This window comes from Camelus bactrianus, chromosome 29, assembly GCF_048773025.1.
Source record: "Camelus bactrianus isolate YW-2024 breed Bactrian camel chromosome 29, ASM4877302v1, whole genome shotgun sequence".
Taxonomy (NCBI): domain Eukaryota; kingdom Metazoa; phylum Chordata; class Mammalia; order Artiodactyla; family Camelidae; genus Camelus; species Camelus bactrianus.
The window spans coordinates 13205417-13232774 of NC_133567.1; the positions used below are offsets into that span (position 1 = coordinate 13205417).

Consider the following 27358-nt stretch of genomic DNA (forward strand, 5'->3'; position numbering starts at 1 on the left):
GTTCCCCCAGTTCAGAATGCCCTTCTTACCCCTGTGTCCTAACTTCTTCCAAGAATGGAAGTAGGGAGACCAGAGTTAAGGGTTGTTGTAGTAATCCAGGCAAGAGAGGATGATGGCCTGGACTAAGACGTATGGATGAAGTAAGAGATACTGATAAATCCTAGAAATGCAATGCTCAGGAAGTCCTTGGTAAAGAACTCAATATGAGATGTGGGGAGCACAGCAAGAGTGACTACTGGGTTTTCTGCTTTGATCAGCTGAATGGTGTTTTCATTTAGAGAGATAGGAAAGAATGGAGAAACAAATAAGAGGTAACTAAACATTTACACATTCATAGAATCAGGTTTCTTGTCTAAATTCTGTGGATGTGTGCTATACATAGGGATGGGAGTACTGGTTTTTCTCTTTTGGTGTTGGTGAGAATACTTAGTTGTTATTTTTTAAATTTGCCATTTTGACCATTTTTAAGTGTATGTTCAGTGGCATTAAGGACATTCATTTTGATGTATGTACAATCATGACCACCATCTATCTCCAGGATTGTTTTCATCTTCCCAGACTGAAATTCCTTACCCTCTAAACAACAGCTCTGGCATCCACCACTGTACTTTCTGTCTCTATGAATTTGACTAGTCCAGTCGCCACATGTAGGTGGAATCATACAGTATTTGTCCTTTAGTGACTGGCTTATATCACTTAGCATAATGCCTTCAAGTTTCATCCAGTTGTAACATGTCAGAATTTCCCTTTTTAAGGCTGAATAATATTCCACTTACATATATACAACAGTTTTTTTGTCTATTCATCCTTCAGTGAACACTTGGGTTGCTTCCACCTTTTGGCTATTTTGAATAATGGTGCCCTGAACCTGGGTGTACAAGAATCTGTTCAAGTCCCTGCTTTCAGGTTTTTTTTGGTACATACCCAGAAGTGGAATTGCTGGATCCTATGGTGATTCCATGTTTTTTTGAGGAACGACTAGACTGTTTTCCACAGCAGCTGCACCATTTTACATTCCCACCAGCAATGCACAAGGGTTCCAATTTCTCCATATCCTCCCCAACACTTCTTATTTTCCATTTTTTTGGATAATAACCATCCTAATGGGCATGAAGTGGTATCTAATTGTGGTTATAATTTGCATTTCCCTCATGATTAGTGATGTTGAACATCTTTTCATGTGCTTACTGGCCATTTGTATGTCTTATTGGGACAAATGTCTATCAAGTCCTTTTGCCCATTTTTGAATTGGGTTGTTTGTTTTTTGTTGTTGACTTCACAGTTATTTTGTAATATGCAGTGGTTTCAGGAACACAACTGGTCTCCAGTGTTTAGAATGGTATGAAAGTGCTAGGGACCTTGGGAGAAGGGGCAGGAAGTGGTAACCATGGCAGAGAAAGTTTTTATAAAGAATTTTAAGTTTTTAAGGAAGATTAAAGAAAGTATACTCTCAGAATTCTGAGTTCATTTTTGTATTGTCATTTGGCAACCTTCTGGGTTAAATAAGCATTGGTTGGCTCCTTTGAACCTAACCACTATTTGAAAACACTACTTACATTAAAAAATGCCCTGTCTTATAATCTTCCAATTTAAAAAAAACTTTTGGTATATAATTCACATAGATATTGATGGTTGTTTATATACTAAAACCTAAAGGTGGAAAGTAAGTTGGTTGTGCTAATGGATTACAGAAATTATTTCTCTGCAACATCTTTAATTGGGAATTTAATATTTTTCTATTACCAAAGTTGATTTACATGAATCATTTGTGGAATTCCATTATAAGAAAATATACATGATACAGAGCTGTAGAACTGATACATAATCATGATGTAATTGATAGGAACATGAAAACAAAGCTGTTAGCTACAGATTTAGACAAATGCTGCAGAAAGGAGGGATTACATTGAAATCTGTGCTGTTCACTGAAGCAGCTAGAGAAAACAGTATTATTGAGCACTGATAATAGATAAAGACTATTTAAATACTATCTAAGAATACTATCCTGTTTAAATTACATACATATTATTACTTTAAAAGAAACTGTTTTATTTTACCTATTGAAAATGGATAAACTGTTAGATTTTGAATTTTTGGTAAAATGTTATAAGAACCAGGTTAGATAAACAGCCAGTAGTACAGGTGTAAAATACAATTTTAGAATAAATGTGATGCTATTTTAAAGTACAGCTATGTTTATTTTTAATGTTATACACTCTATATTCTTTGTAAATAATTCATGGTTAACAAAACATACATACCATCCTCTGAAAACAAAACAATAGAAACTTTCATTCATCTGAAACTAAAGATGAGCTTTCCATTTCTTGTCAGGATCCATGTTGCTAACTGTGGAAAGAAAATTAGAGAGTAAAAATTTAACAACAGAAAAGCAAATCACTAGATTTTAAGTTATCTTGTAGCTAGAAAAAGCATTAACTCCTAACATAATTCTGTTGCTCAATACAAAGCTGGCTTGTGTGTGTGTGTGTGTGTGTGTGTGTGTGTGTGTATTTATATATAAAAACATTGCTGAAGCTTCTACACAAAATCCAACTTTGAACCTCTTGATTTTAAGGCTCTAACTTCTAAGACTATTAATATGATGAATTAATTTCACACTAGTAAACAGTTATAGAATTACTGTTTTAATTTCTTTGGCTTTACTACTGCTAAACCTTTGGCCAGTTCCCAAATCTTCTACGTGTAAAATTCTTCATGGCTGTGTGGTCTGGGAGTGGAGAAGCTATCTTCCTGCTACAGGCCTGAGACTGTCATTCTGGTGGGTGAGGACTGGAACCCCCACACGGGATTCTGATCCCTGTGGGAGCTTTTGTTCGTATTTGTGGTCCACTGGCCTTTCAAAACTGACCCTTTCTAGTGCCTGTCTCTCCAGTTTACAGTGACATTCCAGGGAGAACTCCGGTGGGTGGTGTTTTTCTTCAAAGGAAACTAGTTCATTTGTTAAAAAATATTTTAAATTGTGGTAGTAAAAGAACTGAAATTTGGTAGAATACTTACATATTTTTCCTTCTTTTTCTAATTTTTTCAAATGAAGCAAGACATTATGTTGGGCCATTTGATGTAAATACTCAGGAGTATTCTAAAAGCAAAATGAGTGACAGTAAAACATTTCTTTTTTAGAAAAGAACAGAGCTGATCTTTTTGAAACTTTTAAAGAAAAAATGCCAAAGAAGAAAATTTTAACTCAAATACATTTTTATATGGTAATAATCAAAACAATTTCATCTTGTACATGCCTCGCTCCAGGTCACTGTATTATGAAAAATCTATTTATAGATAAAATAGACGTAAGCTCCATAAAGATAGTAGTGTATCTGTTTTGTTCACTACTGAATGCCCAGTGCTTGGCAAAATGGCACACAGTGGGAACTCAATATTTTATTAATGAATGAATAAATAAATGTAAAAATTATTCTGATAGTTTTGCTACAGACAAATGGCCCAGTGGTTTATTTATTGGTTACATGATAAGATCTTTGCACATTTTTATAAAATTATATGTATTTCAAGCTTAAAATTTATCCTTCCCCAGACTTCTCTTAGATACTGATGTTTATAGTGAATTGTATCGCTGACGTGCTTCTCTTTTTACTCAACCTGTCTGCCACATCAACATTATGAATTAATGATTCCCAAGTATAAACCTCCAACCCCAAACTCTGCCTTAAGCTCCAGCACCATGCATTATATCCACCAGCATGATTTTCTAGATCTCATTATGTGATTTCCCTGCCTAAGATCCTTCAGTGGTCATTACCAGCTTATTGGCTGAAGCCCACATTTTTTAGCATGGCAACCACGGGCTTCCCATGACCTGCTCATGCCTGCCTTTCCCGCCTCATTTCCTGGGACCCCCGACCCCTTTCCCACCCATCCACAATATGTATTCTGGCCTCCAGTCGAATGCATTTTCTTTGTGGGTTTTCAAACATGCATGATGCTTTTATGACTCCCAGTGTTTGAATACATCTTTCCTTCTGTCTAGAATGACTTCCCTTCCCCTGTACTCTGGCCTGGGGAATGCTTACTCCTTCATGATCTAATTCAATAGTTAGGTTTCTGAAGCTTTTTCAGACAAGCCTCATCACCCTGCATCTTCACCAGGTAGACCTGATTCCTCTTTCCTTTATGCTGTGACATACTGTGTATAGGCCTTGGAGGAAGCTTGGAGTGACAGAAAACACAAGATTTGAGTATTTGACTTCTGACATTTGAGTATGTGACAGCTAATAGTTTTGTGCCCTCAGAAAAATGACTTGGCTCACACTTTTTCTGTCAGTTTTTTTCTTAACCTGTTAAGTTGGAATAATAGTATCTTTATCTAGTGAAAACTCAAGGTACTTGAAATTAAGTACCTCAAATTACTGTTGTAAATGTGATGCATTTAGTACAGTGTCTAACACATAATAACGTGCTCAAAAAATGGGAACTATTATGAAAGAGCCAGTATTACAAGTATCCACTGAACATGTCTGTGTTCTCTATAAACTGTGAGTCCTTCAAGGGCAGGGATCTGTAGTCATCTTGGTATCTCTGCATCTAGTCCAGTACGTGAGGGCATTCAGAAAATTCATTCCATGTGTGGAATGAATAAATGTCTCTATAATGCCTAATGCTGTTCTGTATGCAACAGATGCTGCAGACGTATGCACAGTGAACACACCTCTGAATGCAGATCCAGCATGTTGTAGGCACACACAGTTACTGGATGACTCACCTGTGAGGGTTATCAGAGAGTTCTGCTGTCTGAACTTAAGTTAGGAAAAACGATGTGTATCAGTGTATCGTCCAGTGGCTTTACTGTAGCACTGAGAGGAAATGAAGTCTTCCACAGAATTTAAATATTTACATTACCCTTTTACTCCTGGCACTTTTCATCTTCAGCCCTTTTACTCATTCATCCCTCCCTTGTAAAACAAAGAGCACTGAGTATGAGTTAACTGGTTTTGGATAACTTAGGCCTATGGGACATGAAGGTCCTTTACTAATTGAAACTGGCCCAATTCCTTTTCAAGCTTGTCTTTAGTTATGCTCTCAGGTATCTTATGGCTGTAGTTGTGATAGTGGGAGTTTGAAAACCTAGGTAATCTTATTCCAAAGCCCACATTCTTTTTCTCTTTTGGTGGTGGTGGGGATATAATTAGGTTTGTTTATTTATTTTTACAGGTAGTACTGGGGATTGAACCCAGGATCTTGTGCATGCTAAGCATGCACTCTATCATTTGAGCCATATTCCTCGCCCCTCCCCCTGCCGCAAAGCTTACATTCTTAACCCCAAAGCCATACTGCCTACACAGCAAATATCTAAGAAACATGTGCCAAGAAACTGAATTATACTGGTCGACTGCCACAGGGATGTGCTCAGAGGCCCCTGAGTGAGGGGCTCTTCCTCTACGGATGGAACGACTCCATGCATGCTCTTCTTCATGCTCTTTCTCCTTTTCATATGCTGGTAGGCTTTGCTACTGCTTCTCACTGCTGTAATCCCAGGATCAGTCCCTGGCAGATCACCCCTTCTCACTTGCTGCAGGTTGGGACACTGGGTGATCAAGATGACTAGACTAATACATAAGTCATAATAAAGCTTATTCATCAGGTTGTTGGCAATGGTCTCTCCCTGCCTGAGCAAAGTATGAAAGCCTTAATTAATGGCTCAGAATGGTTATTTTTGTCCTGCAGGCTGGTGTTTATCTGACTTCTGTGTTCTAGAACGTTGAGCTTACTGGTCTCAAATCTATACAAGTGACATTACTTATGAAACTAACAGACTCATTCTGCTCTGGGATGTGATGAGTTTACCACATCTGCAGTCTACTGAATAGATTATTCTATTACAATTGTGTCTATGTACAAGTAAAATAAACGAAAGTTACCTTGTAAATAATTTTTACAAGGTCCATTGCTGTGAATGATTTTTCAAAGTTCTCATGAAATACTGTAAGAATTTGCTGTTCTCGGATATTTCTGTGAGAAATGTATTGTAGAATTTTAGCTTCGGCATCTTGGATTACTGGGCCATGTCCTGAATCAGAATAATTATAAAAATTATTTCAACCAGATAAAAAAGTTAAGTATAACTTAATTCATTGTTTAAAAATAATTCATATGATATATTGAAAAAGCATACTAAACACATAATAAATAAATTATTTGGAAAACTATGCAGGTAAGAAGAGATTTAAAAATGACATACAATGCCAAAAAACATTAGAGACATATCAAAGTCTATATACACTGTGTTATTTTGTTCATTAAAAATAGAAAATAAATATAGCAATAAAACAGTAACTACAACAGTAAGACAGGTAATACTTACTGAGTGTTCATGATTTGCCAGACACTGCTCTAAATGCTTAATATATGTTATTCTTAGAAGAATCCCAGCAGTTAGGTACTTTTATTATCCCCTTTTGACAGCAGAAACTGAGGCATAGGGAAAATAAATAATCTGCCCACAGTTACATAGCTAAGAAGCTGGGATTCTGACTCGGGAGCTTTTAACCACTTTTTGCTCTTAACTTACAAAAGGCTGACAATGGGGATGTTAAATAGTTTTATGTAAGTGACCAAGAGCTATTAAAAATTCACAAGAACCACAGAAGAACTTAAGAGACTTCTGTCTACACTAGTAATTCAGAAATGCTAATAACCCAGATAAAGTTATACTGAAATTTACTTGCTCTGTAAAGACAGTGAAATATATTACACAAGTCTGCAAGAGGGATGTTTAAAATATCTGATAACAAAATATTCAGAAGCAGACTAACCTGCTCTATAAAGAGCACAGGCTTTAGAATTCTGACTCATTTATTAGCTGTGTGGCCGTGAGTCTCTAAATCTCTGAGGTTATTTCTTCAGCTGTGCAACGAGGACCACGCTCCCTGCTTCACTGGGTTTTTGTGAGGACAGGTCTGTGAAGGTCCCCGCACAGTACCTGGCGGGTAGGGTAGCAGGCTTTAGTGCACAGTAGCTATGGCTACAGAACATCATTTACACGTGAGCCCCAGCTGTGCTGATAATAAGCCAGTTCACTGGACTCACTGAAGCGAACAGTCCGAGAACCTGTACTAGGCAGCTTCTCGTTAGCTTTGCTTGAATGTGAGTGCATCAAATGTCTATTCTCTTCTCTTTCAAAATAGCTCTCAGCCTCTGTTCCTTTTATGTCGTAATATTAATCTAAATGTCCAGCCCCACTGATGTGTTTCCTATCCCCTCAGCAGTGGGAGCTCATGAGAAAATATGAAGGTATAGAAGACACTTATTTACAGAGCTTTCCATGGCTCTTTGGTTAGGAGCAGGTTAGAAGAACTTAAAAAATTAGGTAATCTAGTCTCTTTCTCCTTCTGGGGCTTCTTGTTGGGTCCTGAATCTTTCTTAGCTTTTAGGATGGAGGGGAGATTCATATTCCAGAGCAGTGCCATCAGAGCTGAACACTAACAACAAGCTTCTTTTTCTGTAGAATTAAAATAAATATACAGTTTATGTTTGTATGGAAGCCTTTGGTATTTCCGTACTGTGAGTTAAAAAATCTAAATCTCAGAGGTCAAATGTTACCCAAGGTTGGTTACACAGCTAAAATAGAGTCCACAACAGAAATCAAGTTAACAGCAAAGCTGAAGATAACTTACGGAATGAAAAAAATTTCTTGTTCCAGTAAGTTTATTTCCTTTTTTAAATAGTTCTGTTAATAGCTGTGTGATGTTAAAAAATAACCCTTATATCTTTATAAAATGTTAAAAATATCTTTATATTTATCTCCTTATATCTTAATAAAATGTTAAAAAATAACCCTTATATCTTTATAAAAAGTTATTAGTACAACTCTCAGCCTTCTTTTCATTGCTAGACAAGGCTCAGGGGTATAATTTAGAAAGAAGTAGTTTATATGTATCTCTTCCACGCTGAGAACTCAAAGAACACATCCAGACAAACCAAAATGAATCTTCCTCATCATCTGACACAAATGGTTTGCTAGATTAAAAAAATTACCTACCTGGATATATAACAGCAGCTTTGACTTTTAATAACTCTTTTAGGGAGTTCATATAATCATAGAGGTCTTCAAATACCGTTGTTCCTTCTCCTAGGATGCAATCGCCAGAAAAGAGCGCATTTTCCTCTTTTAACAGTAGAGCCATATGATCATCAGTGTGGCCAGGTGTATGTATAACTCTGGTTCAAAGAAGAAAGAGTAGCAATTATGAACTCTTAGGCTTAGAAGACATTTTGGGAAGTAAATTATTCTCTATCATCTCTGGACAAGACACAAATAAAGGATGTCAACAAGTTTTTTTTAAAAAAGCTCCTTTTTCTCTTGTGGCCCTCTGAAAATTATCAGAAAATTCTCTGCTTTAGCTAAATCACACTTCTCACTCTAAAGTGCAAATTTAATATTTCTGCTACCTTTTCTTTCTTGTAAGTAATAAGCACTGATTACAACAAATTTGGAAAACAGAAAAGGCAAGTACTTAAAGGAGATAAAAATCACCAATCATTCCACTACTCAGATAGTGCTTTTATTATTTAAAACTGTATTTTTTTTCAAACACACACACACACACACACATCACTACACACATTCTTTTATGAGAAAAAACTAAGAAAAAAGCACTTTCATATGTTGCTGGTGGGAGTCCAAAATGGTAGAGCTTACATGGAGAGGAATTTGGCATCTTCTAGCAAAATTACATATGCATTAATCCTTTGACTCATCAATCCCACTGCTAGAATTTACCCTGAAAATACACCTTTACAAAAATAAAAAATATGTACAAGTTATTCATTCATACACTATTTGTAATAACAAAATAGTAGGAACATCCAGATGTCCATCCATAGGGCACTATGGATAAAGTACAGTACAGCCACACAATGGAATATTATGCAGCTATCAAAAGAGGAAGGTCTCTATGAATTCATATGGAGTAATCTGCAGGATATACTGTCAAGTGATAAGAAAGCAAAGCACAAAAGGGTGTTCATAGTATGCTCTTTTGTATAAGAAAGAATGGTAAATAAAAATATAAGCATATATTTCCTTATTTTTGCAAAAAGAAAGGGAGTATAAATAAAAAACTAATGAATATAGCTGCCTATAGCAGGTAGGCAGGTGGGGTGTAGGGAACAGAGATTCAAGCAAGAGTTCTCTGATTAGAACTTTTAACATTTTATGTTTTAACTTTTAAGCTATGTAAATATTTTATATATTCTAAACATAAAATTAAATAAAAAGAAAAAGAAAACCTTAATACTGAATATGGAAAGAAGTGAATCTTACTGTGTACTAGATAGATAACAAAGCCACAGTAACAAATGAATTAATTCAAATAAGCTTTAAATGCAATACTAAGACATCATTAATAGAATATATCTTAAGATAGGGGGAGGGTATAGCTCAGTGGTAGAGCACATGCTTACCATGCACAAGGTTCTGGGTTCAATCCCCAGTAACTCCCTTAAAAATAAATTAAATAAACAAACCTAATTACCTCCCCCCTCCAAAAAAAAAAATATATATATATATATATATATATATGAATATCTCATAAGATGAAAAAAACTGCAAAGATATCTTGAACTTTAATATGCTTATTGCTGGCAATATTATTGGTTATTATGTTTCTGAAATGAATTTGTGTTAATTGTTTGATAGGATAAACAAGTAAATAAATTGATGTGGAGAACCAAGGTTTTCACTATGGGATAAGGGAAAAATGCATATGAAATAAGGAAATTAAGGTTTGGGGTTGTTTGTTATTTGAACTGAGGAATCATGAATCATTTTTTTCCCTCGCTCTGTCTATAAATAGGCCAAGAAGCACACCTCATGAGATAAATTATAGTATAGTGATATGTCATAGTGTCTGCAATTTCTCTTCTTTTTTGTTTTGATGTATTTTTTCACCAGTTTTACTGAGATATAATTGACATACAACATTGAAGTTTGAGGTACACAAGATAATGATTTTATGTATGTCTACATTGTGAAATGATCACCATAAGTTTAGTTAACATCCATCACCTCACATAATTACATTTTTTTCCAGTGATGAGAAATTTCAAGATCTACTCTCAGCAATTTTCAAATACACAATACATTACTGCTAACTACAGTCACCATGCTGTACATTACATTCCCAGAACTTATTTATCTTATACCTGGAAGTTAGTACCTTTTGACCACCTTCACCTATTTCTCCCACCCCCTACCTCCCAATTCTTACAACTACCAATCTGTTCTCTGTTTCTGAGGGCCTGGATTTTATAGATTCTGCATTTAAGTGAGATCATACAGTATTTATCTTTCTCTGTCTGACTTAGCATAATGCCTGCCCATGTTGTTGCAAATGGCAGGATTTCCTTCCTTTTTTATAGCTCAGTAATATTCTACTGTATATATACCACATCTTCTTTATCCAGTCATCTGTTGATAGACACTTAGGTTGTTTCCATGTCTTGGCTATTGTAAATAGTGCTGCAGTGAACATTGTGGTGCAGATATCCCTTCAAGGTAGTGATTTCATTTTCTTTGAATATGGACCCAGAAGTGGAATTGGTGGATCATATGCTTTTACTTTTTAAGAGTATCAATTTTTAAATTTTAATTTTTTAATTGAAATGTCGATTTACAATGTTGTATTAGTTTCTGATGAAGAATATTAATTTTTAAAGATTTTCTTTGTATATTTATATCTTAAAAACAAAATTGAGATGTTTTAATATCTGATTTAAAATTTTTGCACTTACCACACTGTATTTTTCTGCATCATTAAATTGTTTCTAAAACGGTTTTTAGTGTTTGCAGAGCAGTCTACTATATGAGTGAATCATAATTTAATTGCCTATTGCTGGGCAGTTTTTCTCCATCAGTAATACTGAGATGAGCATCCTTAAAAACAGTATTTTTTGGCTGTTTTTCTGATTTGGTCTCAGAATTTTTTTTTTTTTTAACAGAGTAGTTATTCTATGTACGTCTCTCCTCCCTCCTCCCTCCCCCATACGTGTATGTCTGACTCACTTCAGTCATTAAGGTTTAAGCTTTCTGGTTTTTAGACTTTCTTGCTGTCACCTTTATATGTACTGCATTTTATTTCCTCTTGTTCTTTTCTTGGTGATTTGTCAGCTACCTATCCTTAAGTAGATGTAAGAAACTGAGCAAACTAACCTCCCTTAATGTCAGTTTTTCACTGAAATGTGAATAATATGTGTCTCAAAGGATTGCTGAGAGGTTCAAAGACAAGCATTTAAGTGCTCAGCATATTTGGCACAAAGTTACATGCCTAATAAATGGTAAATATTTTATTTTAGTAGTGGATAGCTAAAAGTTTAAAAGAAACATACTTTATTTTTTCTTTTACATTAAAAATTGACAGAACAAAGCAATTTTTATTGATTTCACCCTCTATTAAGATAAAAAATTTAGCACACTTATTTCCTTTGTCTTCTTCAGTTTTCAGCTTTTGTTAATAAAATTATTGTAACAGTAAAGACTTAAAACATGACAAATATTTTAGTTCAATAACCTCCATTTACATTTATATAAGGTTTATAACTATACTAACAGTAAGCTAGTTAAACAAAGAGCTAGGTGTAAATAATTTGTTCTGTAGAGAACCTGATTTCTCAGCCACATAGAGATAATCCTTTCTACTGGTTATTTTTTTTCTGTTATTACTCCTATACTTTGAATTATACTTCTGTTATTGCAGGTTTCATGTTGTTTTCCTATTTGTTTACCATTCTAACCTTACAAGGCTATGAATTCCTGAAAGGCAGGACTCCTGTCATATTCCCACTTTTATATTCCCAGTGCTTAGCAATTAGTAGTAGCTAATATTAATATATTGCTTTCCATGTGCCAGGCACTGACTTCAGGGATTTACAGGTATTATACACTTAATGCTTTTACTGGTCTGGGGTGGGTACTATTAATCTCTTCATTTTACATTTCAGATAACTGAATCACAGGAAATAGCAATAAATGTTTAATGAAATATGGTTTAAATTAAATTTTATTTAGCTTAAGAGGTCAATTATCTTTCTCTTTGCTTATTCTAAATAGCACTGCATTTTTATGTGCTTGGAATACTTTAAATACATTTTCTCAATGATGGATTTTGTGGGGGAGGGGAGGGCAAATAGAATTGCAGATTTGTATTTACTATTTAGGAACTGAACATGTATTTCTGGTTAAAGATAGTGGTTTGAACACCTCCATCTTTACTGTTCTTCCTAACACACCAATAAAATTACCATAAAGGGATTTTTTAAAAATGGCATAAACTCCCAGGGGTGAGGACAATGGACCACATCATCAAAATTTTAGAATTTAGAAAGAAGACAGATGAGTGATAAGTGACTTATCAGACATGAGAAAACTGAAGCCTAAGCTGGGGTTGGTAAGAGCTGAGGACCAGCCAGATTTACAGACACTGCAGAATTCTCCAGTCTCAGGATGTTGGTCCCAGGAATCTGGAGTAAAAGGTGAAGTGGGAGGGGAGGCTAAAACGAGGACTGGTTGAGAGTCTGCTTAACAAACATTTAGATCCTCAGATTCTCTTCCCATTTTGAGCAGTTTGACCCCACTGAGGGAGAAGACTGGAGATTTAACCTTTGAAGAGGGTAAAACACAGGCCCAGGTGGCGGTAGTGACACTATACTGAAACCAGGCTGCGTGAATCTCTAAGCCTTCTTTTCACACTCAGCTCCTAGAAAGGCTGGCAGCCAGGCTTTTATCCTACATGAAGACTCTAAGAGTCTTTTCTGGGGAATTTTACCAGCTCAGGAAGAAAGACTCTAAGATACCAGTGTGGGAAGTTCCCCAACTAAATTAAACAATTCATCTAGATTAACCCTAGAGTGAGGCTCACAACCTACAAAAGGTCTCCTCTCATTTTCAGAGCTCCCAAACAGCTGTGTAGTCTCCGTGAGAAGACATCAGTAAATACCAGATGAGCATAATTACTAGACATCTGAAGAAAGCCCCTCTCACTGAGGAGAGCAAATGAAAACAAAGTTATTTGGAGGCCAAAAATTAAAAGGAAGAAAATTACCCCCAAAACAAAAAAAAAAGCACACAACCGCCTATCCCCCAAAACTGTAATGTCCTCAGAAAGACAAAAAGTTGCAACTATGAAGGAAGAAAGGATAGTGTGAAAGGACCATTTAGGGAGCCAAAAGAGCTTCTGAAAATTAAAAATGTGAGAAGAGAAAAGAAAAACTTAATAGGATTAGGAGATAAAGCTGAAAGTATAGCAAAACCCCAAAAAGATGGAAAATGGGAGAAAAAATAAAGTTAGAGGACAAATTTAAGAGTTCTTACTAAAGGAGTTTTAGTAAATGAAACAGATCAAAACAGATGAGATAAAATAATCAATGAGCAACTTCAAGAACAATGGTTAGAACTGAAGGACACAGGTTTCCAGACTAAAAAGGCCTATCAAACAAAGACCCAGCACCATAAACTCCCTCCAAGGTGCATCGTGGTGACATTTCAGAACACAGTGAAAAAGCTCAGGAATCAGAAGGGTTTCAGATTTCTCAATCACAATATTGTAACTAGAAGGCAATGAAATGTTGCATACAAAACTGAGACTGAAAAAAGATTTTCAACTTGGAATCCAGACCCAGTGCACCTTAAATCAAATCGGATTTAAAAAAAGACATTTTTAGACATGTAAGTCCTCAAAAATGCATGTTTTTTTTTCTCAGAATGCTATTGCAGATGAGCTCCACCAAAAAAGGAGTACCAGGAAAATGATGGGGTACAGGAAATAGGAGGTTCGAGGCTAGAGAGAGGCAAAGGGTGAGTGTGAAGGGAATTGTGGGGTGACGGCAGCATCAGCCTGGTTCCCCAACTAAATGGAACCTGGGGGAAACCAGTTGGAACGCAGCAGGCTGGGAGGCTCTGAGGGAGGGAGGTTCTTCCAGAAGATGAAAGTGCGAGAATCCCTGATACACTTAAATATCCTGAGAGGAGATGTATGTAATCAGAGTTGAGTTAATGATAAGTACCTAGAAAATGATCCAAATAAAAACCAAAACAAAACAATTATTAACTGCAGGAAAGGAAAAGTAAGCACAGTTTACAACATGGTTTAGCTGCAGTGTCTATCGTTCTAATAGTGGAAACACTGAGCACTAATCTCGTCAAAATTTTGACCCCATAAGGTTGGGAGACAGGAACGTTGCCCATAAATGGGAGAAGGGGAGAAACCAATTCTAATTTTTTTTCAGAGTGGGAAATTAACAAATACCTGGAAGGAAAAATGAAGACACAGCAAAGAATCAAATAGTCCTTCAAGATTTGTTACTGTTACTGCTCCACCCTGTTTAATTTTTTTCTCCCTAGAGGTATCCATTTGCACTTCTTTGCCTAATTATTTGCATATGCCTGTATTTTTATGCACAACAAAGCCAGAGTATCACAGGTAATTCTGAATGCCTCCCTTCCTCTAGACCTCGATAAGCCTTGCTACTGACCTAAATGTATTTTCAAATTTGGTTTTGAGATTCTGGAAATCATTAACCTTTCTTTTAACGAAGAAACTTAGATTACATGATTTTTTAAGTCTAGTCTTGTATTAAAAAGCGAAATCTATAGAAAGTACACAAATAAGCTTAAATTACACACGTTAAGCTTTCCTCACAGGACCGTGTTACTACTAAGCAATTATGAACCCTCACCAAAAAGATGTGTAATTGCCATTAACAACTAAAGGTGCAGTATTTCCACAAGCAACTCTAACAAACCTTTAAAAGCCAGATAGTTTCACTACTACTTCATCTATCCCAGAGCATAGAAAAAGAAGGAAAACTTATGACTCTCAAATCTGATAAAGGCTGCACAAAGAGAAAACTACCACCCAATCTTACTAATGCATATTGTTATTAAAATCTTAATTAAAATATTAACAAACAGAATTCAAAAGCAAATTTAAAAATAATGACATTGTGATCAAGTAAAATTTGTTCAAAAAATGCAAGGGTGTTTCAGAATTGTAAGAGCTCTGAAATTAATAATAAAGCTATGGAGAAAAGTAAGGCCATCTCCCTAGACACTACAAACACATTTGACAAAATCCAACTCTTAAATAACAGTATTTAAGAAAACTGAAATGATTATAACTTAAGAGTTTCTCCTTTGCCAAAAAAAAAAAAAAATCCTTAATATTAAATATTGAAATGTAAAGCCTTTGAAAAATCTACTAAAAATGTAATAGAAAGTACAAGAACATGAGATACTAGCATAATGGGAGCAATTATTTTTGAGCGGCATTGAGAACTGTCATTAAAAACTATTAAGCTTTTATGGTTTCTAAGTGTATGCTTTATGTATTGCAAACAATTACAGTATTATAGCTGTACCAGCAGCAAGGTATTAAAGAGATGTTAGAAATCATGTCTTTTCTGATTAAACCCACTACAATCTGTTAATTAAAGTATTCAATGTTATGTGAAAATGATTCTAGGGGGTATATATCCAGCAACTATAAAAATATGAAGTCAATATACAGGATGGGAAAAAAATTGCAAATCATATATCTGGTAAGGAATTAATATCTAAGATATAGAACGAACTTGTGCAACTCAACAGCAAAAAAACAACCCAATTAAAAAAAATGATCAAAGACCTGAATAGACATTTTTCCAAAGATATACGAAAGACCAACAGGGACATGAAAAGATCCTCACCATTACTAGTCATTAGGAAATGCAAATTAAAATGACAATGAGATGTCATCTCAGCCCTGTTAGACGGGCCATCAGCAAAAAGAGATAACAAATGCTGGCATGAATGTGGAGAAAAGGAAACCCTTGTGCACTATCAGTAGACTTGTAAATTGGTGCAGCCACTGTGGAAAACAATATGAAGTAATATCAAAAAATTAAAAATAGTACTACCATGTGATCCAGCAACTCCACTTCTGGGAATATAGCCATAGGAAATGAAAACACTAACTGGGAAAGATATTTGTACCCCAATGTTCATAGTAGTGTATTTATAATAGCCAAAACAAGGAAACAACTTAAGTGTCCACTGATGGAAGAATGGATAAAGAAGTTGTGGTGTGTACACACACACACACACACACACACACACACACACACACACACACAGGAATATTATTCAGCCATAACAAATGAGGAAACCCTACCATGTGTGACAACATGGATGGACCTTAAAAGCATTATGCTAAGTAAAATGAGTCAGACAGAGAAACACAAATACTGCGTGATCTCACTTATTTGTGGAATCTTCAAAAAAGACAAAAAAAATCAAGCTCATAGAAGAGATCAGACCTGTGGTTACCAGAGGTGTGGGGGGGGGGACTGGAGAAAGGTAGTCAAAAGGTACAAATTTCCAATTATAAGATAAATAAGTACTGGGCATATAGTGGACAATATGAATACTAAAATTAACACTGCTGTATGATAAATAAAAAAGTTATTAAGAGAGTAAATGAAGAGTTCTTATCACAAGGAGAAAATTGTTTTTTCTTTCTTTTCTTTTTATTGTATCTATATGAGATGGTGGATATTAGCTGAACCTACTAATATAATCATTTCATAGTGTATGTAAATCAAACCATGGAACAACTATGTGGGTGTGGGTATGTATCTTATATTATGGACAGTCTTATGAACAATCACACACAGAATGCATTTATAAGTAGAATCCAATTTTTTTTTTAATCTACAAAAACTCATTTGGAGAACCATTCTGTTTCAGAGCCTGCAAACTGTCTTATCTGTCAATGTGCTTGCAAGACCTCCTTTATTATTTGCCTCCCACTCTTCACACCAGAACTCGCTTTAGATTTTCTTTTGATATCTTCTAGGCTGAAGGCAATAGGATTTCTTAAATCAGGGAATCAGAAATTCCAATTCTCCAGTCACCTGGGTGGCTAATGCTTTAATCTGCATAAAAACTGCATTAAAATTCACTTCACATAGGCAGGGGGAGAAGAGGAAATGACATCAGAGGTGCTTTACTAAAGATCAGAGGCCTTGTAGCTGTGGCCTTCCCATTCATCAGGTAGAGCATTTATCTAGTTCTGCCACCTCTGTGATAGAGCAGACTTTATAAGGATGGCTCTCTCAGAAAATTTGAAACAGCCAACAAAAGCTGTCAGGTTGACTTTTCTCTGAGACTGAAGGTTACAACCAGAACCAAATCCTTACTGAAAAACCTTGATAACTTTCTACACTTTACTAGGATGCTTGGTGGGTATTATCTCTATCTCTATTGTATTTTTTTTTCTTCCAAATTTGGCAAGCAGACAAGATCTTTGAGGTTAAAACCTAATCTGATTAGATGTGGTGGGTCAGGGGAGAGGGAGCGAGAAGAGTGAGGAGGAGGAGTCAGCTTCTGTCTTAGCAGAAAAAAACTTCAGTACAGAGAAGCAGATATTCTCAAGTCACAAAGCAAGTACAGATTGTGGGGAACCACATTTAATTTGGTTTTAAAAGTTAACAAGTTTGCAAGTGACAGAGCACGCGCTCTGCATGCAAGAGGTCCTCGGTTCATTCCCCAGTACGTCCTACAAAAATAACCTAATTACCTCACCCCCCACAAAAACAACAGACAAATACAATAAAGATAAAATCAAGCCCATTAAAAAAAAGCAATCATAAAAAAAACCAAAAATGAGTTTGAAACACCTTTTTGAATCCCTCAGATAGGTCGTGGGGGATTATGGGTCTGACCTGAAACGTATTTACTTCAGCTATGGGTCACCTTTTGGAAGTTAGAGCACGAGAAAGCCCTGAATTTAACCGTTGGGTAGGATCCCTAAATCCCCCCAAGCAGGAAATGTTAATCTATTCTTTTAAAATTTAAATTTTTTTCGAAAAAGGTAATCATAGTAATGCAGGAAAACAGATGTGGGGTGTGAGGAGGGCTGAGTCCCAGGTCTCAGTTGAGTGTGGGTCCTTGGCTTCGCGCAGGAAAGAATTCAAGTGCGAGCCACTGTTGAGCAAAGGTAGATTTATTTAGAGAGATACATACTGCATAGAGTGTAAGGCAAGAGAAAGGCAAGGAAAGAGGTGTGGGAATTGGGTGCTCAAGTTAAAGTAAAAGTAGGTCCACACTCCATAGACAGAGGGCCGTCTCCAAAGGGGAGAGAGTGAAAAGGGCCACTAGGCCTGGTGCTGTCACTATTTATGCTCTCAGTAGCTTCATGTGCCTACAAGTGGGATCAATCCAACTGCCCTGGGGAAGGGGCTGGGATTCCCAGGGACTGGGCCACCACCCATCCTTTGGCCTTTTGTGGTTAGCCTTGGGGCTTTCATGGCGCCTGTGGGCATGTTATTTGATCCCGCTGTTACAATGAGCATATAATAAATATCAAGGTCTATTAGAAGTCAAACCTCTTAATCCTCAAGACCAACTAGGAGGTGACTCTTCCACCATTTTGGTTGCTGTCATTCCTTGAGTGGCTGGGCCCTGCCCAGTTCCCTCCTGTCTCAATAGCACAGGGAACTATATTCACTATCTTGTAGTAACCTATAATGAAAACGAATATATGTATGTATATGTATGACTGAAACACTATGCTGTACACCAGAAATTGACACAACACTGTAAGTGCACTATACTTCAATAAAAAAAAGGTGATCAATTAATTCAAACAAATCATTTAAAAAAAGGCAGATAGAAAAGCTTTTTCTTTTGTCATGTTTCTCAAGCAACCCATTTTCTCTTCCCAGAGTAACCAGTGTTACCAGATCTTTTGTATCCCTCCTGAGATACTTTCACTCATGCAAGCAAATATGTAGAAATCTTCCTTACCCTTCTTTTTAAAACACATATATACATTGACACCCCTCACCCCCCGCCCTTCCTGGCTCAAGGACATTTACTTACCTTAGAGTGGCGCCCTCAGTCTTAATCACATCTCCATCTTTCACATAAATGTACTGCTGCTCTCCATCTCCTATAATTTCCTCTCTCCTGGGATTCCGTGGGAGTTTTTTAATGCAATATTCAGTGTCTAGTCACAAAACACGTAAAAGATATTGTCACACTTTAAATGATAATTCAGCCTTTTAAGAGATCAATTTTCATAGAGCTGACTTGTGAAAGGCTACAAAAAATATTAACATTTAGAGGCAATAGAAATGGGATGAATTATAGCAGCGTATATCTGGGATGGTAACTGTTCCTGCTGTCTCAACGACAGAGATTTTTATTCTTTTATGCCCCTCTAGGTCTCTATAAAAGCCTGTGTGTTTTTCTAGTCATTCCTATTTTATACAAAAACTTGAAAGTCACTCTTCATAATTTCAGCTAGCTTTGAGATTGAGATGGGTGTTGAAGAGGCAGGAATACAGAATCCAGGAACGTTTCTCTATTGAGATGCCTAACACATAGTAAAAAAAAAAAAAAAAAAAAAGTCATGGCATCATGCCAATAGCTAATAATAAAAGGATGATAACATAAAGTTCTTTCTGTGAATGCTGAAAAGAAGCCCCAAACCTGGGGCTAAGATATTAAACCATTAAAATAAATGTAACGCATATTACCCTCACTGACACAAAGAAAATCATTAATTAACCAGTCAAATAGCTAACTGGCAATGATCTAACCAGTATACTATGTACAGTAACTACAAGCACCAAGACATCAAAGTGCTGAAACACTGTCATAATTGGGGAAATAGAACACAAACAGGCAATAATTAGAGAACTACACTCGGTACCATTTAATGGATACCAAATGAACAACTGAGCTAATAAAAGCAACAGGAGTTTAGAGAAAGGAGAAACAATTAGGAAAGGATTCATAAATATGATAGAACTTGCGGTACAACTTACAGGGTGAGGAGGATTGGGAAGAGTTCAGAGAAAGACCTGCAGGTAAGGGGAACAGCATTAGTAAAGGCATAGAAATGAGGACGAGTGTGGCATCTGTGCAAAACACAATGCTACGAACTTGTCTAATGCAAAACACTGGCTAGGAAGAGGGGCCTCTCAAATAAAGAGGAGAGGGGCAAATAGGATAAGCTCAGATCATGGAGGGCCTTAAGATGCCTTTCATAGAGCAGAAGAATTTAAACTTCAGTGGGGGGAGGGTACAGCTCGGTGGTAGAGTGTGTGCTCAGCATGTACGAGGTCCTTGGTTCAATCCTCAGTACCTCCATTAAAACAAATAAATAGATAAACAAACAAATCTAATTACCACCCCCCTGCAAAAAGAATAAATTATTAAAAAAAAAAACTTTATCACACGTGTCTACCGTGCACTCTTTAGTAAGAAAATGAAATAGTGTTAAAAGGTCAATTAGTCTGGCAGTTGTAGGTGGGGGGATTGTAGGGGGAGCGATCAGAAAGACCAGGAGGGGATGACTGCAATAACCCAGCTAGCAGGTAACCAGGGCTAGTGTTGTATCAATGGAAATACGGAGGGAGAAAAAGACATTCAGAGGAAAATTGGCAAGGCATAGAAATCTGGCTGGTAGGGAGGATAAAGGAGGTAGAAATACTGCAAATATAATAAAAACAAAATAAAATGACAGCAACTAGACCTTCCCTCTCCAGCCCCAAACTCCACTATTTTTTATCTTTGAGGCTGAAGCAAAAATAATATGCTATTCGGGGACTGACATTACAGAATAAGGCTGTCTTCATTATGGAGTGAGATAGTGAGGTTTTTTGTTTTTATTTTTAATCTGCGTAATTTTATCTTTCAGTAAAGAGGTGGAGATATTATACTTCTAGTTATGAAATCTTTTCAAAAAAACTCAATTACCTCAAAATTAGAAAATAAATGTCATCCTATAAAAATAACTCCATTTAAGTTTTTAAAATTATATGCAAATATGAAAACACTTATATTCATGACAGCAACTTATATAAGAGCAAGATGGAGAAGGGCATGCTGAAAGCAATCATATAATAATAATAATTTTTAATAAAAGTTTATCAAGATATAATTCACAAACTATAAAATTCACCCTTTTGAAATGTACAACTCTGTGGGTATTTTTTCCAGTACAAAGACTTGTATAATCATAATCACTGTATAACTTTTGAACATTTTCAAAACACTGTACCCAGTGGTACTCATTCCCTATTCTTACCTTCTCCCAGCCTCCTGGCAACCACTTACCTACTTTCTGTCTCTATCATATAATTATTTTATCAGAAGGAAACCCTCATTTGTTAAGGTTTAAATATTAGATTATAACATCATTGCTGATACTAATTATTTAAGTTCATACAAACATGTAATATTGTTCCTGTATAATACTTTCCAATAAAAACACACTTTAATTGAATAGCATAGAAACAAATATTTGACTTCTAGGACTAGAATGTTAAATACATGGCAAAGGCCCAACTTCAGCTGCAAAATAATGATTATCAAATAACAAAATATATTTTGTAAGGTTTAGTCAAAAACTAACCAAAACAGAACACTTAAGCAGCCTGGGGCTGTACAGTTCTCATGTCTAGTAAAATTCTGGCTCCCTGTAAGTCACCAGGAGTTGCTAAATCATACACTGATTGTAATTTAAAATTCTGTAAGCAGGTTGCTTCGGAGTTACTGTATCTTCCCATAGAAATCTTATAAATGGCATTCATAATTTTGGTCTGGCCTGTAAAAACACAGGTTGTTAGTGCTGTCAAGTAGTTGAAAAATTTCTGCCATACTAATAATTCAACAAAGTTATAAAAAATTAAACTAATAATTAAAATATGGAACAGAAATTATAAAGCAAAACAGAACAAGAATGCTAATGATTAAGGATTTAGAGAATGAAGAAACACATGGAACTTTTGCGGGGAGATTCTGACCATTACCTCTGTATAATTTCAATGTGGAATAACTCAAGGTTTGCATATAGCTGGTCCAGCTTCAATAAAGTTCAGAATGAAACACAACCAGCCACTTCTTAAATAAAGTATGAAAGTTTTAGTGGCTATAAAACAGTGTCAAATTTCTCCCTGATTTTCTTTAAATCAATATATTAGGTAATCTAGTATATAAGTATTATTTTGTATGGAACCCAAAACTATTTTAATTTTTACTTTAAAGAAAGTGGGTGAGATGTCCATTAAGAGGTGAATGGATACACAAATGGTGGCACGTTCCTACCATGGATTACTATACTACTTCACAGTAAGAAAGGAACAAACTACTAATGCAGGAAACATGGGTGAATCTCAAAAACATGATGCTGTGTGAAAGGACAGAGTGATTCTGGATCCCTATGTTACGGGCAACTTTGGAACACAGGCAAAACTAATCTACAGTGAAATGAAGCAGATGAGTGGTTGCTGGAGGTGGAGGGGGAAATCACTGCAGAGAGGGATGGGGGGGCCTCTTTTTGGGGAGGTGAGAATGTTCTTTATCTTGATTGATCATATAGGCGTTTGCCAAACTATACACTTAAAATGGGTACATTTCATGTATGTAAATTCAGGCTCAATAAAGCTGATTTATGAAGGAGAAAAAGGGGGCCATAAACATTTTAATTTTGCAAATTGGCTCTCATGCTAAAGAAGCTGACCAAAGCTAATTAAGGAATTTTGCCATAGTGTTTTTTTTTTTTTTTTTGCCAGTTTTTTTTCTTTAATTTTTTAGTGGGCAAGGGGAGGTAATTAGGTTTCTTTGTTTATTTTTGATGGAGGTACTCGGGATTGAACCCAGGACCTCATACATGCTAAGCACGCACTCTACTACTAAGCTATACCCTCCCCCTGCCATAGTTTTTTAATTCACAAAATGGAATGATAGACAAGAGAAAGAAAGGTGAGGAAAAGTCTGATTGATAGAGAATGATTTCCTGTGCCAGGCAGTCCCCTTGGATTGGGAGGAAGGAGGTTAGAGGGGTAGGTAGGCAGGTTTTTACAGTGGTCAGCCTGGTGATGCTGGGTGCTGTAGCTGAGAATGTTCTGGTGTCCCAATTATAGTCTCAAGAATTAAAAAGAAGGTAATTAAAAATGTTAAAAAATATTAGTTGAATGCCTACGTACATTCTTTTTGTGAATGAATGTTCTTAACCTCGTCTTGCCTGGACATGCCAAACATACCCCCATTCCAGGGTCTCTGCCTTTGCACTGCCCTCTGCCTGGAGTGCCCTCCTCTCAGATACCTGTAGGGCTCACCCCCTCTCCCTCCACCCTGGATATAACACCGGTGATTGCCTTATGTTATAGAAGACGTGAGGCCACGTTTAGAACATGGACAGTAACAGCATCCGCCTCACAGAACTCATGAGAAGTTTTCACGCAGGGCCGGGCACAAGGTGGATGCTCAGCAGTAGTTAGCCATTATGCAATCTAAAATAGTCATTGTTACACAAACTAAATTAAAACTGACCTTCATCACTGCGCAAAGGGGAAAAATAAGAGGGAGGAGTTATGAAACAGAAAATAGGACTTTTCCTTTCCTCTCTTGTTAAAGTTGGGGACAGTATTCAAGTTATGTTCATTTCTAAAAGTACCATTTAAATATAATGTATTCAGTACATGGTTTACTAGCTTACTTAGCTTTGCTAACTGAATTAAATTATTCCAAAAACAGTTTTCTTCAATGAGCTTAATGTTTTCTGTTTACCATTATTGATGTTTTTACAAATATCAGTTATGCCTCCAGTGTGATCACGGTGCCAGTGGGTCACTATGATTTCCTGGATTGCTGTGTTAAATTCAGTTAGAGCCTGCTTTAAGCAGCTGATATATTCTGGAATTGCTGGTTCTCCAGTGTCAATGAGGATTCTCCTGAAAATTAAAAGATAATCACACAATTGGAGCACAGAGTTAATAGCAGCATATTTCTCACTCATAAATTACAGTACATTTAAGAAACTGCATAAATTATTTTGCTTCCAACATGCTTGAAAACCAGCTGTATCAGCTTAACTGTAATAATCTCACCTTAAGAAAGCTCTTTGAAAAAACTTATAGCTAAATATAAGCCTGAACAAGGAATATTAGCAATAATATTGAACATTTACACAGCACTTAAAAGAAATACGGCACTGTTCCAAGGACTTTTCATATTTTAACAATTATATTCTTCAGAACAACCTTGCAAGGTGGGCATTTCATTCTTTTATCCAGAAATTAAGTACCTCGCTCAAGGTTACTCTGCGAGGAAATGGCAGAACCAGGTATTCTGGCGCCAGATCTGCCTTCAAGATCTTTTACAGTATCTTCAATATATACAAAATCTTGTAGTAGCTCATGGTGAAATGAATATGTGTAAATTCATGTATGACTGAAAAATTCTGCTGTACACCAGAAATGGACACAACATTGTGAACTGAGTATAACTCAATAAAAAAAATATTTAACAGTATCTTCAAATGTCTCAAAGATATCAAAGAATCTGATTCAATGGTGTCCCTAAGGAAACCAACTCATCTGCACAATGTACAAAATGGATCCTTGATGTGTTTCATGGGCTCCTTACATCAAAGTGAAGGCAGCAGGGATGCGTGGGGAAAATGTCTGAGCTGCTTTATTTCTTTACCCAGACAACCTTATTAGTTGTACTTATGGTTCTGAACCTTCCTTTGACAGGAGAATGTGGTTAGCACATCAAGGAGGGAGCGGTCAACAGTGTAAGAAGATAATGAAGTTCAAATAAGATGGGAATGGAAAAATGCCACTGGGTTTAGTGATACAGGAGCCACCTGTGATCTTTGTGGAACAGACGGATACCAATATCAGAACCTCTTACTTGGACCCAATTAAGACTCATTGCTGATTACCTGACATCTACTTATACAGCACGGCAGTAGCACCTGTACATTAACTTGTTCTAGCTCAACTGTATGGGCTCATGATCATCCTCAGCTCTCACCATTCCACTCCACGAGTTCATGTGAGTGGCAGCATAAAGCAGTACGAGACTGAAGACTGAACCTGCTCTTCCCTCAATCAGTTTCAGGTTCTCTAAGTCTTTCAGCACCAGCGCTTTGCCATGCTGAGTGTGATTCTAGTGTTTAAGGATATAGTGTTTATTTTTCATACAACATGGCCCCTAAAGTTGGCAAGCCCACTTCTTCATCTGGTTTTCAGACAGAACCAGCCATCTGTTTCATCGCTGGAAGAAAAGCAGGCTGTGTTGAACTCACTGAGAGACAGTACACTCATCTTCAACACAGTGTTTTCACGACTTTCTAGGGTAGTTTTAACAATATGCTATTTTCATCTTAGGTACTGACTTTAGAACTCGTTTAAGATGACACACTGAAGAGAGAAGAGAATACCCATGGACTTCCTGGGGTCTCAGCCAACCCAGACTCTGTGCTAGATGTCAGGTGTTTTTCGTGCTTCACTTTCTATCCTCCTAGATCCTGGAGGCACCTAAAGCTCTGACCCTGCCTTGTTTACCCCGGACTTAACTTTTTACCTGCTTGACTTGCTGTATTTCCAGTTCCCCATCCTGCTGTTTCCAAAACTATGATCTACTAGAAAAAGGCAAATACAGTAGATACTTCAAATGAAACCCCAATAAAATATACTTATTAAGCTGTTTTTAGTAGTCAGCTGTATTTTATTAATTTTAATACGTCTCAACTGCACAATTAAATTCTGTGCTCAAGGGGAACTGAATCTTATTTTATTGTCTAGAGTATACTAAAGACTAAGTACTATATAAAAATAGCTCAACCCACTTACTGTGCAGTAAATCACATATGCCCGTTTCTGCATAATTCCACTAAAACAGAATGCAGCTGAACAAGAGAAAACTCTTAGAAATACAGACAAGTTATTCCATCTGCAAAATAACTTAAGGCCACACAATAGTAACGAAAAACAGCTCCTCTCTCCCAAGGGCTAGGGGTCTCTTTTGGGTTTCACAGCAACCCTGCCCTCTACTGCTGATTTAAGAAAAAGGCCTCAGCACACGAATCGCTTTTGCGAAAGGAAGTTATGCTCTGGGCCAAACACCAGTGAAAAACCAGCGGGTGCAAAGTAAACGCTTTCCTGGATTCGTAACAACTGCAGGAGATCCTAGTTTCTCAACAGCTTAACATGCTCATCTTGGCATTAACATCAAGCAAAGTAAATTGGGTCTCAAAAACAGGATTTTGTTTTTCTCCATCAGTCATTTGTAAGTCAGCTGACCACCTGGGGTGGTCGTGATTTAGGGGCTGTCCTGAGTCGGGGCGTCGGCCGCCGTGCGGTGCCTGGTGCTCGCGCACAGCTTCTCCGACCGCGGTGAGTAGTCGTCGCAGTCTCACCTCCGCGCGTCCTGCGGGCCGCTGTGTAATCGGGGTTAAAGGGGACGTTTACCTGGAGCCAGTCCCCACCAGGTAGGTGTTGGTGCCCTGCAGGGTCATGGGACCCGGGTTACAGCCCAGGACGCGAACCACCCGACTGGACAGCCGTTCGACCCGCTGCAGTGCGGCAGCCATCTCTGTCTCTGCCGCGCAGGCGGATGGAGGGCGGAACCAGCAACAAGACCCGGGGCGGGGGCGGAGGTCACGTGACGCCGCGCGAGCGGAGCGGGAGGGGAAATAGCTAGCTGTGCTGGGGGCGGGGCCAGCGGTCACCGGACGCCACGGGGAGGGGCGGAGCGAGGGGAGGGGGCGCAGAGATGGGCAGCTGTGCCGGGGCGGGGCTAGAGGTCACGTGACGCTGCCCGGGTTTCGCGGGCCGAGGCGCAAAGGAGTTCGGCCGCGCGAGGCTTGAGGGGGCGTGAGGCGACGCTCGAATTCTGTCAGCGGGCTCTATCGCCTGTCACAGAGCCTGGTACATTCTTTGGAGTTTGTGTCCAGGCAGGCGAGTTCATCCAAGTGGGTGATAGACATTTTAACCTGGGAAGTCTTGTGATGGAGCAAAGGGCAGGCAGGTTTGGGGTTAGGCACTGAGTTCAGTCTCCGGAAGGGTTGCTCGTCAGCTTCTCGGGTGATGGTGGGGGGTGTGTGTGAGGAGTAGCGCGCCTTTTATAATAAATAGCAGTAACGAACGTTTACTTAGCGTTTACTGCGGTGCTAAGCGCTTTTTACAACCACTATCATTTGCTCTAAACATTATCCCTTAGCTTTTTTTGGTTTGAAATTAGGATTTCCCTTGTGCTTTTCATCACCATTTCATTTAATAAATTGCCACGCTCTTCATTTAGTAGGTGAAGAAATGGGTGCAACAAATAATTTAAAATTTAAGTGACTTGAGTAGAGTCGTGCAAAGTGACAATAGACACTAGCAGAAGAGCAGGAACAGAGGGTCGTGATGAACTTGGGTTAGACAAGTAGAAACTGAGGTGATTGTGGGATATCCCTGTAAAGAAGTCAGTAGACAGATATGTGGGTTGAGCTGAGAAGAAAGTTCTAGGCTACAGATACAAAACTGAGTCTTTGTGAATATGTTT

At 37.4% G+C, this 27358-nt stretch overlaps 2 protein-coding genes across 10 annotated transcripts in view; one reads left to right on the top strand and one right to left on the bottom strand.

Annotated features, from left to right (window-relative positions):
- Positions 1 to 27358, top strand: part of XKR9 (XK related 9) — a 61853-nt gene that overhangs the window by 16673 nt on the left and 17822 nt on the right. Inside the window, exon 1 of one of the 8 annotated variants that reach the window (XM_074355118.1) lies at positions 26606 to 26783. The exons of 4 other annotated variants lie outside the window; for them this stretch is intronic. The gene's annotated coding sequence lies outside the window, so the exon portion shown is untranslated. Of the gene's footprint in view, positions 1 to 26605; positions 26784 to 27358 lie in introns of those variants that run through there. 3 more of the 8 variants (XM_045504421.2, XM_045504425.2, XM_045504422.2) reach the window with 3 other exon arrangements.
- Positions 1709 to 26439, bottom strand: LACTB2 (lactamase beta 2). Of its 2 annotated transcripts, XM_010967126.3 has the most exons (8): positions 26281 to 26439; positions 23591 to 23754; positions 19843 to 19878; positions 18893 to 19019; positions 8018 to 8196; positions 5898 to 6046; positions 3022 to 3103; positions 1709 to 2349 (listed from the first exon to the last, which is right to left on the bottom strand). In XM_010967126.3, exons 1-8 carry the CDS (start codon positions 26400 to 26402, stop codon positions 2306 to 2308), a joined length of 903 nt encoding a protein of 300 aa, XP_010965428.1. In that variant the 5' UTR covers positions 26403 to 26439; the 3' UTR covers positions 1709 to 2305. The 2 variants fall into 2 exon arrangements, with proteins under 2 accessions (XP_010965428.1, XP_010965429.1); XM_010967127.3 differs by lacking the exon at positions 19843 to 19878.